Genomic DNA, 14,205 nt, shown 5'->3' on the forward strand with positions numbered 1-14,205 from the left:
AACAATCAGAAAAATTATCTGACGAGTGTACAAAAGTGTAGCAGTAATGGAAATGGTTAGTTCTGTTTCCTGAGCAGTAACATCATGTGGTCATCCAAATTGGGAAACCAATGGAAATCGGAGATGGATCAGTAGTGGGGAGAATTTAAGGCTCAAAAAGAGCTCAGCTTTGTACACTAACAATAACTGCAGATCTCTTAACTCTTCATGTAATTATTTAGACTAATGCCATGACTACAAGGAAGTCACAGCATGTTGTCCCTTGCAGACACAGGGTACAACAGATAAATATTTGAACATTATCTTCACCCAGGGTAAAAACAGACAAGCCTTAGAGCAAGCCCTTACAAAGGATAGGTAAAAACCCAAAAGGCAAACAAACAAACAAACAAAAGCCACAAAGAAGATGCTCTTAGTGGAACTCAAAAAAACTGTAGCACCATCGACACTTTGCAACAGCAAAGTCAACTGCTTTTACTGTGGCTCTCTCATCTTCTCCATTTTGAGATGTCTAAAGTAAACTAAAAAAACACCATGAAACACCAGATGCCTAAGCCTAAGGAAGTTGTCCTATGCTCTGGTAGCAAGAACTGTCACTTCCACATAGCAGCTTAGATGATCTTTTAGGATGGAATGACTCTACCTATTTTGCCTACCTATTTTGTCTTCCCTGACTGCAAATGAAAGCCAGGTTAGTTAATCTTGTGGTAGACCTCAAAATTTTAGTTACCTAGATCTCAGAAGAGAAATCTAACTTGTTCATCTCAAAGCAGACATTCCATACTGCCTAAGTTTATTACAGGAGGAATGATTTCTGTCAAAAGCAGCTTCTATTTAATAATGACTTAAATAAACAAGAAACTACATTTGCACCTACATACATCTCCTCTAAAATATCATTATTTCATTAGCAATTATTTAAATGTTTGTTTGCAATTAAATATAGTCCCACTAAGTCTGGTAACTTTTTAAAACTAGGGAATTCATTTTACATGGCTAAGATTACATCGCTTGTTAGATGCTTAATGGTTACATTTTATTTGAAAACATCTGAGTACATTTTTTGATAATTTAACACTTCATTCGTTTGACAAGATCTCTTTGGATTCAAAGTGCAATATGAAAACTGGCATTCAAAATCATTCTTAGATTGATCTCTTTTAAAAGTATTGAATACATCCATGAAATACATCTTGTTAACAAAGAGCACAGAACTAATTGTTTCTGGTTGCCACTGCCTTCAGCTTTTAGAGAGAGCAGATTTTACTTTCACAAGTCTATCCTGTATATGGAAGAGGGGAAAAAAAGGCAGAAAGTTTTTCAGTTCCTAACCCATTTCCAAGTTTGACCTAGTTGTTTGAATTGAATTGGTTAAAGTGATACTAAGCTGCAAGAAAGAGCTACTACTATCAGACTGAAGTTTAGTACTTCAAAAATTTGCTTCCCACTCTATAAAAAGGGAGGGGCTCATGCTACTTCATCAGTTAGTTCAGTGCATTCTCTTTGAGACTATGGCAACAAAAATGCTTAAAATTTTAACAATATAGTGCATACAGCTGTAACAGACATTATCAATTTTGTATTTTGAGAGAAAATATTTAATTTAAACAAGTCTGTTCTAAGATAAATGTTTATCTTTCCTCATTTGTTCTAGGGCAGTACTTTGTGTAGACTCTGGAGCTCATTTTAGTGGTAAGGTAGTACTGTGTAATGCTTCACCAAGCCCAGAGGCATGAACAGATGTTCAGTAAATAGATCTGCAAGTAATAGTTGTGATGTAGTCCAGAAACCAGTTCTTTGTACATGTACATCCCAGCAGCATGATGCACTTAATATTTCTGTCCCCTTCCATGTTTTCTCATGACAGAGGTTGATCAAAACCAGACTGCTCTCTGTGCTCTCTCTGAATTGGTGGCAATCCAGTTTTGGCTGCCATTTTTCTATGGAGCCTCTCAGCCCCACCCCTCACGACTAGGCACTGGTCTTTGATGTGATGTGGGACAGAAGTGCGAGTCTACTGGCAAGGAAGCCAGAAACGTAAGCAATTCCTTGGAAACTAATTGTTCTAAGTAAGAAAGAGTTACCATTAAAAACATCAGACTGAATGATATCAGGCTTCAAGTTTCCAGCCACCACAGCCTCATGAACTTCTGCAGTCTTCAAGCAGCTTCAGCTTCGGAGATACCACTGGAGACTCGTGTCAAGTCTAAGGCAGATATTTTGTGCACAGAGAGCAGCAGGAATGACTCCAGTTTGAAGATCGGGGTCTTCAGTAACAAAACTGTGTAGGTGCCAGATACCTGACTTCCAAGGGCTTGCCCTTCTTACCTAATTATTGATAATCTCTTCTGAAAACAAAACAGACAAAGGGGCCGATGCCTTCGAGAATGTTTCAACATCACAATATTTTTGATTGAAGAAAAATATGGTAGCTGTACTTAACTCATTCTTTCCATAAGGAATATATTTTAGGTGAAAAGAGAACTACGTTTCTGATAAATGAGATTATTTATGAAGTAAGTTCTTAAGGCAGGCATCTGGATCACCAGTGGAAACACATGTGTTAACATGGAGGAAAAAAAGCTTATCAAACTGATCATAAAAATAAGCTTATGTGAGAGTTCCTCTAAACATAGATAATAAAGTAAATTCAAGCAATGAATAGTCTCATCTCTTGCTAGTGAAATCCTGTAGTTAGCACAGTAAACACACAGATGAATCTTATCCTTTTTATCAGTTGTTTCATAGTCAAGCCATAAATTCTTAAATAAGGAGCTTAGAAAAAGAAGGATAATTTTTAGCATGTCACTCTTTAACAGATACAAGGACACCACAAAGATGATCTTAAAAATGCTGAGGTTACTCAGATTAGTTCTTTAAATCCCAGGAAGAAATTCTTCAGGCTCAGTCAATTTGACAACTTGTAACCATTTTCTCTTCTGTTTCCCTCTTTAGGCAAGCTTCTTCAAGCTTCTTCAATCTTTGTTACTCATACCAATTGCACAAGCAATAGACTGGCAGTAGATTTCTGATGTTTGTGATTAGCCATCACTATAACAAACCAAAAACTTCAACACACAAATTGCATACAGAAAATGAGTAGCTAGCTGCAAATGTGAGGTGAACAGCTAGTGAAGAGACACAGAAATGAGCTGTACAGAAACAGACAAGTAGAAAATGCGCTTTCCTCCTCCCTCCCCACAAGAACACTTGTATCTTGAACTTCTAAATGAGTTTCTGCAAAATACACTGATGACTAGTACTTGTGTTAGCCATTGTGAGGAAAAGAAAGGCATTAGCCTCACTAAAAGTATCCTGCGTGAAAAGTTCAAGGCCAGCTATGAGAAGATTTGTTTTTTGGCAAGAAGAAACAACTCAACCTCGGTAAAAAAAGAATTCCATCTGCAGAGTACAATGATAAACTACTCAAGTTTCACAGACATATTCTTATTTACTCGTGTAAATAACTAACAGTGATCATGTGTTTCATGTGGTTTAATGTCCAGTAACATTCCACAGCTCACCAATAAAGCAGGTGGAGAAGCAGGCTCATGTACAAGGGAACAAAACAGATGTCCACTTAGATAACCATCTCTGATGATAAGCAAATAACTACTGTAGGTTACTTCTGGGATAAGACTTTCTGTAAGAACTTCCCAGCTTGAGACATCTGTTCTTTTTTCATAACCAGTTACTATGCAATCTTAAATCCTCATGTACATTAAAGCAGTGGTCACAGCACTGAGACATGAAAGTTTCCCCAAGTAATGCAAAGTCTTGCTATGAACGTGCTAATAATCTTATAATTTTCTCTTTGGATTCCCATCCACATCTTTTTTTAAAGTTGTGAACAAGAAGGAAAAAGGTGAAGATTGTGATTACATTTAATAAGCAATTAATTCTTATCTTCTAACTTCCAGCTGACACATTTCTACACAGTCAGCTGTAGCACTTTTCTAGCTGACTTCAGCGACACACTGCAGACCCCATCCTGAAAATGTCCACAGGTTTTAATTCTCTTGACTAAGCAGCCCTACGGACTTGAAATGAACTTGGACATGGGTCTACTCAACAGGTAACGTTAAATTAATTCAATTTCTTCTGGAACAAGATTTACCTTGCTAGAAACATGTAAAAATGTGAAATTTAAATATTCAAAAATGCTGCTTGCCTCAAAGAAGCCCTAAGAATGCTTAGCAAAAAGTACAAATAGAAAAAAGACATTGATATTTCAAGTTGGAAGAAATATTTGAGTGTTGGACAAGAAGGCACAGCAAAGGGAATAATTTTTGTTCACAAACAAAATTAGTCAAAACATTTTCTAAGCTAAGGAGCTTTGTTTTTAGTTTTCAAACTATTTATACAGAATACAAAAAAGCAGTAATACAGTCAGCCTCAGATTGCATGTCCAAAACATGCCTCAAATAGCACAGATATTAATTTTGTAATTAAGAGGAAAGGATGGTAAGTTAGCTGATTGGTAGTTTATTTCAAAATCTTTTGAAGATCAATTTTCACAGGTAGTCTAGGGTCTAGAGTCAAGAAAGACTCATGCATCCCTTTTTGAATTACAGATAAAGATGAAGATTTGCCTCAATGAAAAAATCACTGAAAAATCCATTCAAAACTAATTAGAAACAAATTCACTCATAGCTTGGACTGCACATCTAGATATTGTAAAACAAATTAATTCCCTTCTTTCCTGGCCTACAGTTTGTTTCTTTAATGACCTCAACTTATCTTCCACTAATTAGGAGAGCAGTTGTCAGGTTTTCACTTTCAGAGTATGGATGATGTTGCTACTTTTATATAAGACACAGTTCTGCAGTATCCTGGAACTGCTCCTCCAGAGAAGGTATTTTGACATAAATTCTATTAAGAAGAAACATTTGTTTCCTTAATGTAAACTGTGTATTCTCTTAAAACTATTCAGGTTTGACAATTATATCCCATGCAACTTTGGTGACAGAAATGTGCAAGGTCTTGAAGCCTCTTTAATATTTACCATACTTGAAACAGAAAGCTTTTAAAAAGGACCATAAACTGGAGACTTGTGGGAGCAAGCTGTCCAAAGAACTGCCTGGAGAACATTATTAATGCAGGGTAACCCTGACCAGTTCATCACACCCTCAGCTTGAAGCTTCTACAGCTTTTACACCTATTCACATGTACCAATCAGTGTTCATTGAGCGAGGAAAGTGCAAAGCAAACAGATGTAATACCATTTCTTATGCATGACAATTTTTTAATATCTACAAAAGACTTGAAGAAATAAAACCCTAAAGGTAAGCTCTGAAATCCATAGAAAGGCACCTGTCTTTTTTTTTTTCACATTTGGCCTTTGTGCTTTCACATCACAGATTAAAAATGTGAATACAGGTGAAACATTATTGAAATCAAAATTCATTAAATAAGAGTTTAAATGCTAGATCACAAACTTTAAAAACAATACCATTAAAAGTGGTTTGCTTCAATTGTGTATTATTTTAAAATGAAACAAATTCACATTTATTTAATGACAAATTTTACTGCATTTCTAACTGAGTATCTATCTTCAAAAATACACTTCTCATGGTTTTTATCAGACACAGTTTATAATTAAAAGATTAAACAAATTTTTTGGGTTCAAAAGACACTTAAAATTATTGAACAAAATATCACAGCCAAGTATTTTAGATATTTGAACTTGTCTTTTCTGGGTCATGATTCAAAGACTCTGATACTTGCCAAGAAGGTCAAAAAAGGCTAACAACCCTCAAATATGTTTGTTTTATTTTTTAAAGCAAGGCTGCAACTGCAAAAATGGATAGAGTTAAGTAGAACAAAAATCTTGAAACAAATTTATTATGAAGTGAGGTATGGTAGTGTTGAAGTGCTACAGTGGATTTGTGCATATTCAAACTTATTTCAGGTCAACTACTCTGAAGTTTGAGATCAGCAGACTGTGACTGCTTGCTTCAATCTTTTGTTATATGACCCTTTGCAGATGTCCAATGGCCACAAAGAAGATACATTCAATTAAGCAAAAACTAACATGATCAGATATGAATGAACATATCTGGCAATTTAGAAGGCAAACTGTAAGTAAAAATGCAAGCATACAACTTATTCATAATAAATACATTTTCAAGCATTTGACATTATCAATATTTTTAAAAGAATTTAAATAATAAATGCAACTATTTTATACATAACTGTACCATTTATTATACACACAAGTATATCAGTTCCCTTTGTTTACAAAGGCTGGTTACAGATATATGGAATGTTACAGTACCATCTTGCATAAAATTTTAGTACAATTCGTACTTCAAAAAAGGGTGCAAAACACCAGCCTAATAAATCTGACTGAATTGAAATATTTTTAATTACATCATTAACACATACACAACAAGCTGTACATAAGCCCACTTTTCAATCACCACTTCAAGATACTGTAGCAAGTACATTAGATTATAAATGATTCCAACTAGTCAATTAAATTTATTAAAGGTTTGCACTGCTACTCACTCTGGAACCTTTGAGATAAAGCCTGTATTCACGACATACTGAGCTCTTGTTAGTACAGTTAAGAGGCAGTCAGCACTGGTTGCCAAAGTACTAGTCACAAGAGATTTCCTCAGAGAAACTTCACCCAGGAGCAAACATTTTTGGATATTCCCTTCAAGAATAAAAAAGAAGTTTTATGGGGTCAAGACTCTCCATTCTGTACCTTGGCTGCTGGTGGATGCATGAAGTCCTTAAAGGGAACCAGTGCCTCCTTCAAAGCAGAGCACACTTCTGAGGATGAGCAGGTGATACATTCTACTAAAGTCGGGTACAAGGCAATAACTTGTGCCCATGTGCTAGAATCAACTGCAGGGAAGAAAAGAACAGACTGAATCACCACTGTCCAAATATGACAACAGATTTTTTCCAATACCTTCTAGGAAATGGCAGATTCCCAGTGTGCCTAAACATAGGTACTTAATGCTGTACTATGGCATCCATGCAGGGCACTCAGATACAGGAAAGAATTTCTGCAGGAGAACCATTTGTTTTTTCAGCTGCAGCCAGAGGCCATATGGGATAATATCCTTAAAGTAGTGCTACACACCTGTGTTTGTACATATGAGTCCTTCACTGTGTCTTTGGGATGAAGAACTGACAAATTTAAGATAATACTTCAATCTGTAATACACATGTTTTCTGCCTGCTCTTCTCAGCTATTGACAGAAAATTGAACTGGATGCACATTTCACTTTTGGAAAATTGCCATCAGTGAGATTTTCTATTGACTTCAGATCATTTCAGATTACAAGAGCTATAGAAAGCTAAGGTAAAAACACTGGACAAAGACAAAAAATATCCATGGTAAAGTTTTGTTAGTCCAACAAGTAAAATCAAACATTGTAGCATGACTCTTATTATAATGTCGCTTCCTTGGTTATTTCTGTTTTAGGTCTGCTTTCAAAAGAGAACAAACTCCTGGCTTCAGACATTAATAATTATCTTAAATAAATAAAATTATTAAAAGGTAGAAGAAGTGGGAGTGAAGTGATTCTGCAATTTGTCCAGTAGTTCTCTTGCTAAGAAAGTGTGTGGGAGGTTTGGCAAGCACTACTGCATATGGGCCAGGGGAAGAATGTCTCTCATTGCAGGAAGAGAGACGTGGGGAACACAGTCCAGCTGAGTCAGCTTCTCTGCTCCTCTAAGAGGAAGACCCACCAGAGCAGCACTTCAGTTAGCTTCAGGGTTAGCCAAAAGGTTTTATGCATCCTGGCATAGTTCTACCTGCACACTTTGGCCATGAAACCTTGGAAACCACATCATCATAACTCTGGCTGCTCAGTGATGATACAAATGAGGCACTGCCCCTTTCCAGAAATCCACTTGCCTGTGTTTTTCTGGAAAGGCTGGTTTGTTTGTTTGTTTGGGGATTATAAAGGTTGGGTTTTTTCTGCTCCTTCTAATATCAAAAGCAGGGAGGTAGAGGGAAATGTTGTAAACACAATTCTGTCAGAATTTGAGAGTCCAATACAATGGACTTAACCAAGACTCATGATTAAGTTTCCTTCCAAGAACTCCCCACATATACCAGAGGTGCAGCTTACGGGAGGAACAGGATAGGTAATTATAAATTAAGTTGAAGTCTTGCATTTGATTCAGCCCTTTAAATAAATCTGTCAACCATTTACTCAGGCATCAATGACCTAAGCTCAGTCCAGGGGACAGAAAATAATAGTGCAGGAAGAGAGGGAAAGTAAGACCATGAGTGTAAGTATCTACCAGCTTGTCCATGCATTTAACTTGTACACCCCTTTAACTGCAGAGTGTGCCCATGTGAACATGATCCATAACAACCTTAAAAGGTATCATGAGAAGGAAAAAAAGGATCTAGCCAGGATTCATATTTTTAAGAATTCCATTAATATTTTCTGGAATGGGGTTTTTTCTTTGTTTTCGGAAGACACTAAGCTTTATCTAATAAAGGCCACTATAAATTGACGTTTTCTCTTTTATGGAACATATACTCTTATGTCCTTATACTTTTACTCATACTGAAGAAACTTTGTGGGGTTTCTTGCCATCTACCTGTCACCTACATATACAAAGAATTACAGAATACTGACTTACAGAGTACACTTTTTTTTCAAATTTCTGTGAAGACTACTAAAAGAAATAATAAATACATCTTTGGGACAGATAGAATACCTATATACCTTATTTGGAACAATGTTATTTAACAATAACTTACCATTTTCAGGTTGAGTCTTTTTAAGTGAATCTATGAGAGTACTGACAGCTTTTAAAACAAATATGATTTCTGTTACTTGCTGCCTACAAATGAAAAAAAATGCAAACAGTCAATTACTTGTTTTTGTTTCATGAATGTAAATTTTATAGAAAAAGTTTCCCATTATCATTGCTGTTGTCTCATCTAGGACAGCTTTAACTTTCATACTGGAAACAGTAACACCATACAAATCTCAATCTAAAAACACTTGTTGGAATTCTGGATGCTGAGAATTTTAAACTTTCTGTACTTAAAGGCACAGACCCACAAGAGAGCACTGCATTTGACCTGAGGCTGTGAAGGTGGCTTCCAGAATTGATTGACAGTACCGGGATTATGGGTGTGTAGTTGGTTAGAAGCGTGTAATACCACAGGGTGGAAAACTTAAGAGTTCGGTATTTTAGAATATAGAAATAAATATGAAGGAAGATGGAGGTTTTAGGGTGGAGGCAGGTTGTTCTTCTTTACCCTCTTCTTCCTTCTTCTTCGTGGGTTTGGGTGTAATTGGACAGAAAAGTCTGCATTGCGGGCTTCCAGGGATCAGTTATTGGGTTAAAAGGGAAAATAATCTAGGTGTCAGTTCTTAATTGTATAGTTCAGTCTTAGAAGACCTTGTAACAAGAGATAGTTAGCCATTTTGTGCCTTGCTAATGAAACACTGCTGAACTCATGGTTGTGAGAGTGTTTCACTGATAAGAAACAATAAACTAAGTCCGAATGAGAACTACAAGGCACTTAAGTGCCTTCAATCCAGACCCAGAGAATCTGATACACTCCTATCAAAGTATATGATAAGGCTAACAAAGATAATCAATTTCCACATTCATGATCAAAACCTTCAGAAGTGAAGTGCATTTCAAGTAAATTCCCATTTTAAAGAATTTCTTCGTTTTCTGATCCAATTTTTCCATTTCAAGAACAATTACTTGACTAATGATTCCCAATATTGCTGTTTGGAGGTTTTATTTTTGAGGAGATTCTGCTCACCTCTCAATTTAGAAACTACATATAGCTCTAATGGGAATAAAGTGAAGTCAGATTTCAGAAAGATAATGCTAGAGATATCAGAAATATTGTTTCAGTAACTGAAAACCATTTTAACAGCACAGAATATGACCGTTGTTACTTAGTTTTTTTTTTTTTTAATGGGGTATCAGAATTTCTTTTGAGATATCTTCCCCTAAACATTTCCCTACCTTTTAAATTTCATTCTCTCCTACCCACCTCATTTTTTTCATGACTAAGTGATATTTTGAATGCAAACTTCTTCTCATAAAGTCCTGGTAATACCTTTATTTTCTAGAGACAGTGCACATACCGTGGAAGAGGACATTTGCCACTCAATCGCTCATCTTCTATGTAGCGATGCAATACATCCTGTGACCTTTTCAAGAGCACAGAAAGTGCCATTCTAGAGATGTAGCCTTCTTGAGGAGTTGTGACTTTATTACTGAATGAAAACTGGAGCAGTGTTTCAAAACACACCTTAGAAAACTCTTCTCTCATTCGAATATCTATTTCGGCTTCTGTCAAAGTAAAATGATGCATTTCAATTGTGCACTGTGCATGATGCTGCATTTCAATCTGCTTATTACATGCTGAGAAAAGGTTATCACTCTAGTATTAAAAAGTATTAACAGAGATAAGAACAAATATTAAGAATACATTCTATGAAAAAATGACTGTGCAAAAATCACAATAGTTCTGAACATAAGAGATGACTTATGACACATTCTCAGTAACATATCACATACTTGACATTACTTTAATTATAAAATACATGAAATAATTAAAAAACAGCAAACAATCCTACATCATAAATACTCATATTTGGAACTGTACAATTTAGGTATTTTTCTATGTAACAGCTTATGTTCATTTTTTTCATCTTTCCAAAAACCCCTACAAATGTTTTTTCTTAAAGGCAGAGAAGGTATCCGGCTAGGTACACCATATAGTTACGCTAGGGTCATTTAGGTTTTAAGAACAGGATGTCTGTCTTACAACTGTCTGAAATTATTATTGGAACTGGCACAAAGGAAAATAAACTATGTAAAAAGTAACACAAGTTCAATATGATACTGTCCAAGCAGTAAAGAAGCAATTTTTTAAAAATTGCAAGGAAAGCTTGGCAACTTCCAAAAAATATAATTTATTTTAAAAGTTGGATATCAAACAGTCTGTACTGAATACATGCCAGGGAAGTTCACGTCTTTATCACAATAAGCACACTCAACATTTTAATTATTTTCTAGTAGATTTAAACACTGTAATTTTTGTCATTCAGGTACCATACCTGTAAAGGAGGATGACTGAGAATGTATTGAGCCTTTATTGAGCATAGTCATTATCTGACCAACAAATTCCTTAGGAATAAAATTAGCATATGGCAGTATCTCTGTGCTGATAAGCTGCACCACCTAAAATAAATTACATATATTTATATAGGTTTTCTAAATACTGTAAATCTAGTATGAAGAAACATTTAACAAGAGAGAAAGGCCTAATTAGACTTCACAAAATCTTCTACTGCTAACATTTAAAATTTGCAGATATGTCCTAAAGTGTGGTCTTGCATGGGACATTAAACTTGAAATAAAAACCTTTCCACTACCACTTTTGCTAGAGTTTCTGATCAGATTTCAAATGACATTTGTAGAATGTATGGTAGAATTTATGTTTTTGAAAAGAGAAGATCTAACATTAGGAATCTCTCTCTCCCTCCACCCCACTTCAATATCCTCTCCATGACATTAACTCACATACCCATCCCTGACAATGTGATATCTGCAAAGCAGAACAAGTATGTTAATTACATAAACGAGCTTAAGGCAGTACACATTAACAGAAATGCTCTCTATCCTTGTCGTGATGCTCCCATTCAGGAACAAAATTGGTTTAGATCTCCATAAATTAATGCATTCGATTTGAGAGTTCTGCTCACTGCAAGCAGAACCACTCTCACTTTTCATCCAGATATTTTTGTGTCCCAGCCACCCCTCTGGAAAGATGACAGGTGAAGAAATCACAGACACTGCCGTGTCTTCTCTGCAAGTCCTTTTGCTTTGTACCCCTAATCTCCGTTCTGCCACATTTTCTTGTCCTGGAGTGAAAGAAGTCCCTCCTTACTTCAGGTATCATCTTCTCCTAATTTTCTTCAGCCTTATACAACTAAACATACAGTGATCTCTGTGCTACACAAACTACACATAGCTTCTTCTTTTATGCCAAAGCTTCTCAGTATAGAGAAGAGATCTTAACAACAACGTCTAAGAAAAAATGGCTTTTTGCTGACCACCCCCTCAACACAGAAGGCATTCACTTCAGGCTTAATTGTCAGCTTTCTCTGTTGGTCTACAATTACCAGTGTAAACGTTCAGCAATAACATCATAAATAAGGATACATAATGAGTTAGAGTCAGAAATGCATTCAGGTTTAGCCAGTCTATTCTGTTTTGAAGTTGAGATGACAAGAAATACTTTTTGGCATCCCACTTCCTACTTTTTGCATCATCCTGAAGCAGCTGAATTCTGGACCTATGAATTTCCTGTCTTGTTTTCAAAACTAAAAACAGTATCACAGAAAAAGTAATGAAAGGGTAACTTTTAAAGAAATTATTTCAGAACAAAATGCAACTTGTGAATGCCACTAACTTGTTAAAATTAACAGTATTATTTGTTTTAGGCTCCTTACCTCAACATCAATACTCTCATTCTTCTGAAATTCTTGAATTGAGAGATTATCAGGAGGTGTACTAAAAATAAACATACTGCGTTATACTTCAAATTTACAATATGTGTAAGGAGATAGATATGGGAAAGTGCATTACATTTACAGTTATTAAATGCATCAAGTTGGTACTATTATATGGTAATGATTAATGATCACAAGGTAAGGTTGGATGGGGCCTTTGAGCAACTACTTTTTACTCACTATGCCAAAAAAATACCTTTGAGTTCCAATGGTACATCTTACATTTTTTTTGATTTTACATTTTCTTCTATATTAATGGAACATTTTTCATTAATGGGGTATTACTATGTCTTTTTCCCCTGCTAACTGAAATGATGTATTTGTTCTCATTCTTAATGAATTTTATTAGAAGAAAAACCCATTTTATAAACAATAGTTTTGTAGCTTTTTTGGAGGTTTTTCATTAGCTATATATATGAATTTATTTTCAGATGAAATGTCCAGAAGTGATTCAACAGACCCTGTGATGGGTAGCTAAGCACAGGCTCACAGGCAAGGCAGCTGCCCAGGATAGGACTGTGGACGTGTGCCAATCTTGTCTTCATAAGGGTACTCATCTGGGCCTGCCTCCTCTGTCCCATTGCCAATTTTAATAAAAGTTTAAGAACCTTGAAGGTTTTGAAATCTCATTCAAATCTGATTAGTTTAGCTGACGGACATTTTTTCTTCCAGTGCTCCTGTATGTTGCTGACAAAGACGAAGAAGATTTTTCTGAGATGGGCATTTTTTTCTCCCATCTTCTGAATACTTAGCATAACACACTGAAGATCAGTCTTCACATCTACAGCTAATTTTCAGTTTTGACAATTAGGAACGTTTTATGTATGCACACGTTTCTGCTTGAAAAATAAATATTTCTCTGCTCCTCAAAGAGACTTTACACAGATAAAGTCTACATTACTTTATCTATGAAATGGACATGTGTTATGTGTACAACTAGAAAAAACCACAAAGAATAAAATATTAAATTATTGTATTTATTACTGGGTTGTGTATTAGGGAAGTGTATTGTGTCAGGAAGTTTGGAATTTTATTTTGAAAACATAGAATAAAATAAAATACTAAGTAGCTGTTCAATCAGTACCTTTTCTAACCCACCAAGGTGTTCAGTATGCAAAACCTTTCAACAATAACTTAAGCTATTATGATGCATAGAAATGCAGGTCATGTTGAAATACATGGGAAGATTTCAGACTGACACTTTCCAATTTATGACTCACTCTCTGAGCTGAGGTTTACTTAAAGAGGTGTTCAGGCTTTTCTGCCCAGTCATCCATACCTGATCTACCTTACCTACTAAAGATTATGGTACATATTTGTTCGTGTAGCAAATTATTCCCAAATAAATAAATTTTTGTCTATGTGGATACACCCATCTGGGGGCCAAATGCTTTGCTGTTCTGGCACAACATACCCAAACCATACTGGAGAGTCAGGAGCCAGGAAAGATAAGAGTGTGATGCAGCAACTTTCCTCAGTACAGAGCTCCCAGCCCCTGCCCACTGAACAGGGAGGGCTTCAGAGCCAAGAGCAAAGACCTAACAAGCACCCAGAGCCCTGCTGTGCACAGCACTCTGCTCAGAAGCATCTTTTAGGAAAGTATTGATTTAATTCCCTCATGTGAGCATAGACTTCTAATAAATTATATATATACACATACACACATATTTGGTGA

The 14,205-nt window shown here is 35.8% G+C and overlaps 1 protein-coding gene across 4 annotated transcripts in view; it reads right to left on the reverse strand.

The window, feature by feature from the left end:
- Positions 1 to 5,333: 5,333 nt before the first annotated feature.
- The window catches only part of MON2 (MON2 homolog, regulator of endosome-to-Golgi trafficking), a 66,342-nt gene continuing 57,470 nt past the window's right edge, over positions 5,334 to 14,205 (reverse strand). For 2 of the 4 annotated variants that reach the window (XM_030959348.1, XM_030959345.1), the window contains 5 exons: positions 12,471 to 12,531; positions 11,073 to 11,196; positions 10,095 to 10,302; positions 8,738 to 8,820; positions 5,334 to 6,855 (listed from right to left, as the gene is read on the reverse strand). In XM_030959348.1, the coding sequence (XP_030815208.1) occupies positions 6,692 to 6,855; positions 8,738 to 8,820; positions 10,095 to 10,302; positions 11,073 to 11,196; positions 12,471 to 12,531 (640 nt within the window). In that variant the 3' untranslated portion in view covers positions 5,334 to 6,691. The remainder of the gene's footprint in view (positions 6,856 to 8,737; positions 8,821 to 10,094; positions 10,303 to 11,072; positions 11,197 to 12,470; positions 12,532 to 14,205) is intronic. The other 2 variants (XM_030959346.1, XM_030959349.1) reach the window with 2 other exon arrangements.

Source organism: Camarhynchus parvulus, chromosome 1A, assembly GCF_901933205.1.
Source record: "Camarhynchus parvulus chromosome 1A, STF_HiC, whole genome shotgun sequence".
NCBI lineage: Eukaryota > Metazoa > Chordata > Aves > Passeriformes > Thraupidae > Camarhynchus > Camarhynchus parvulus.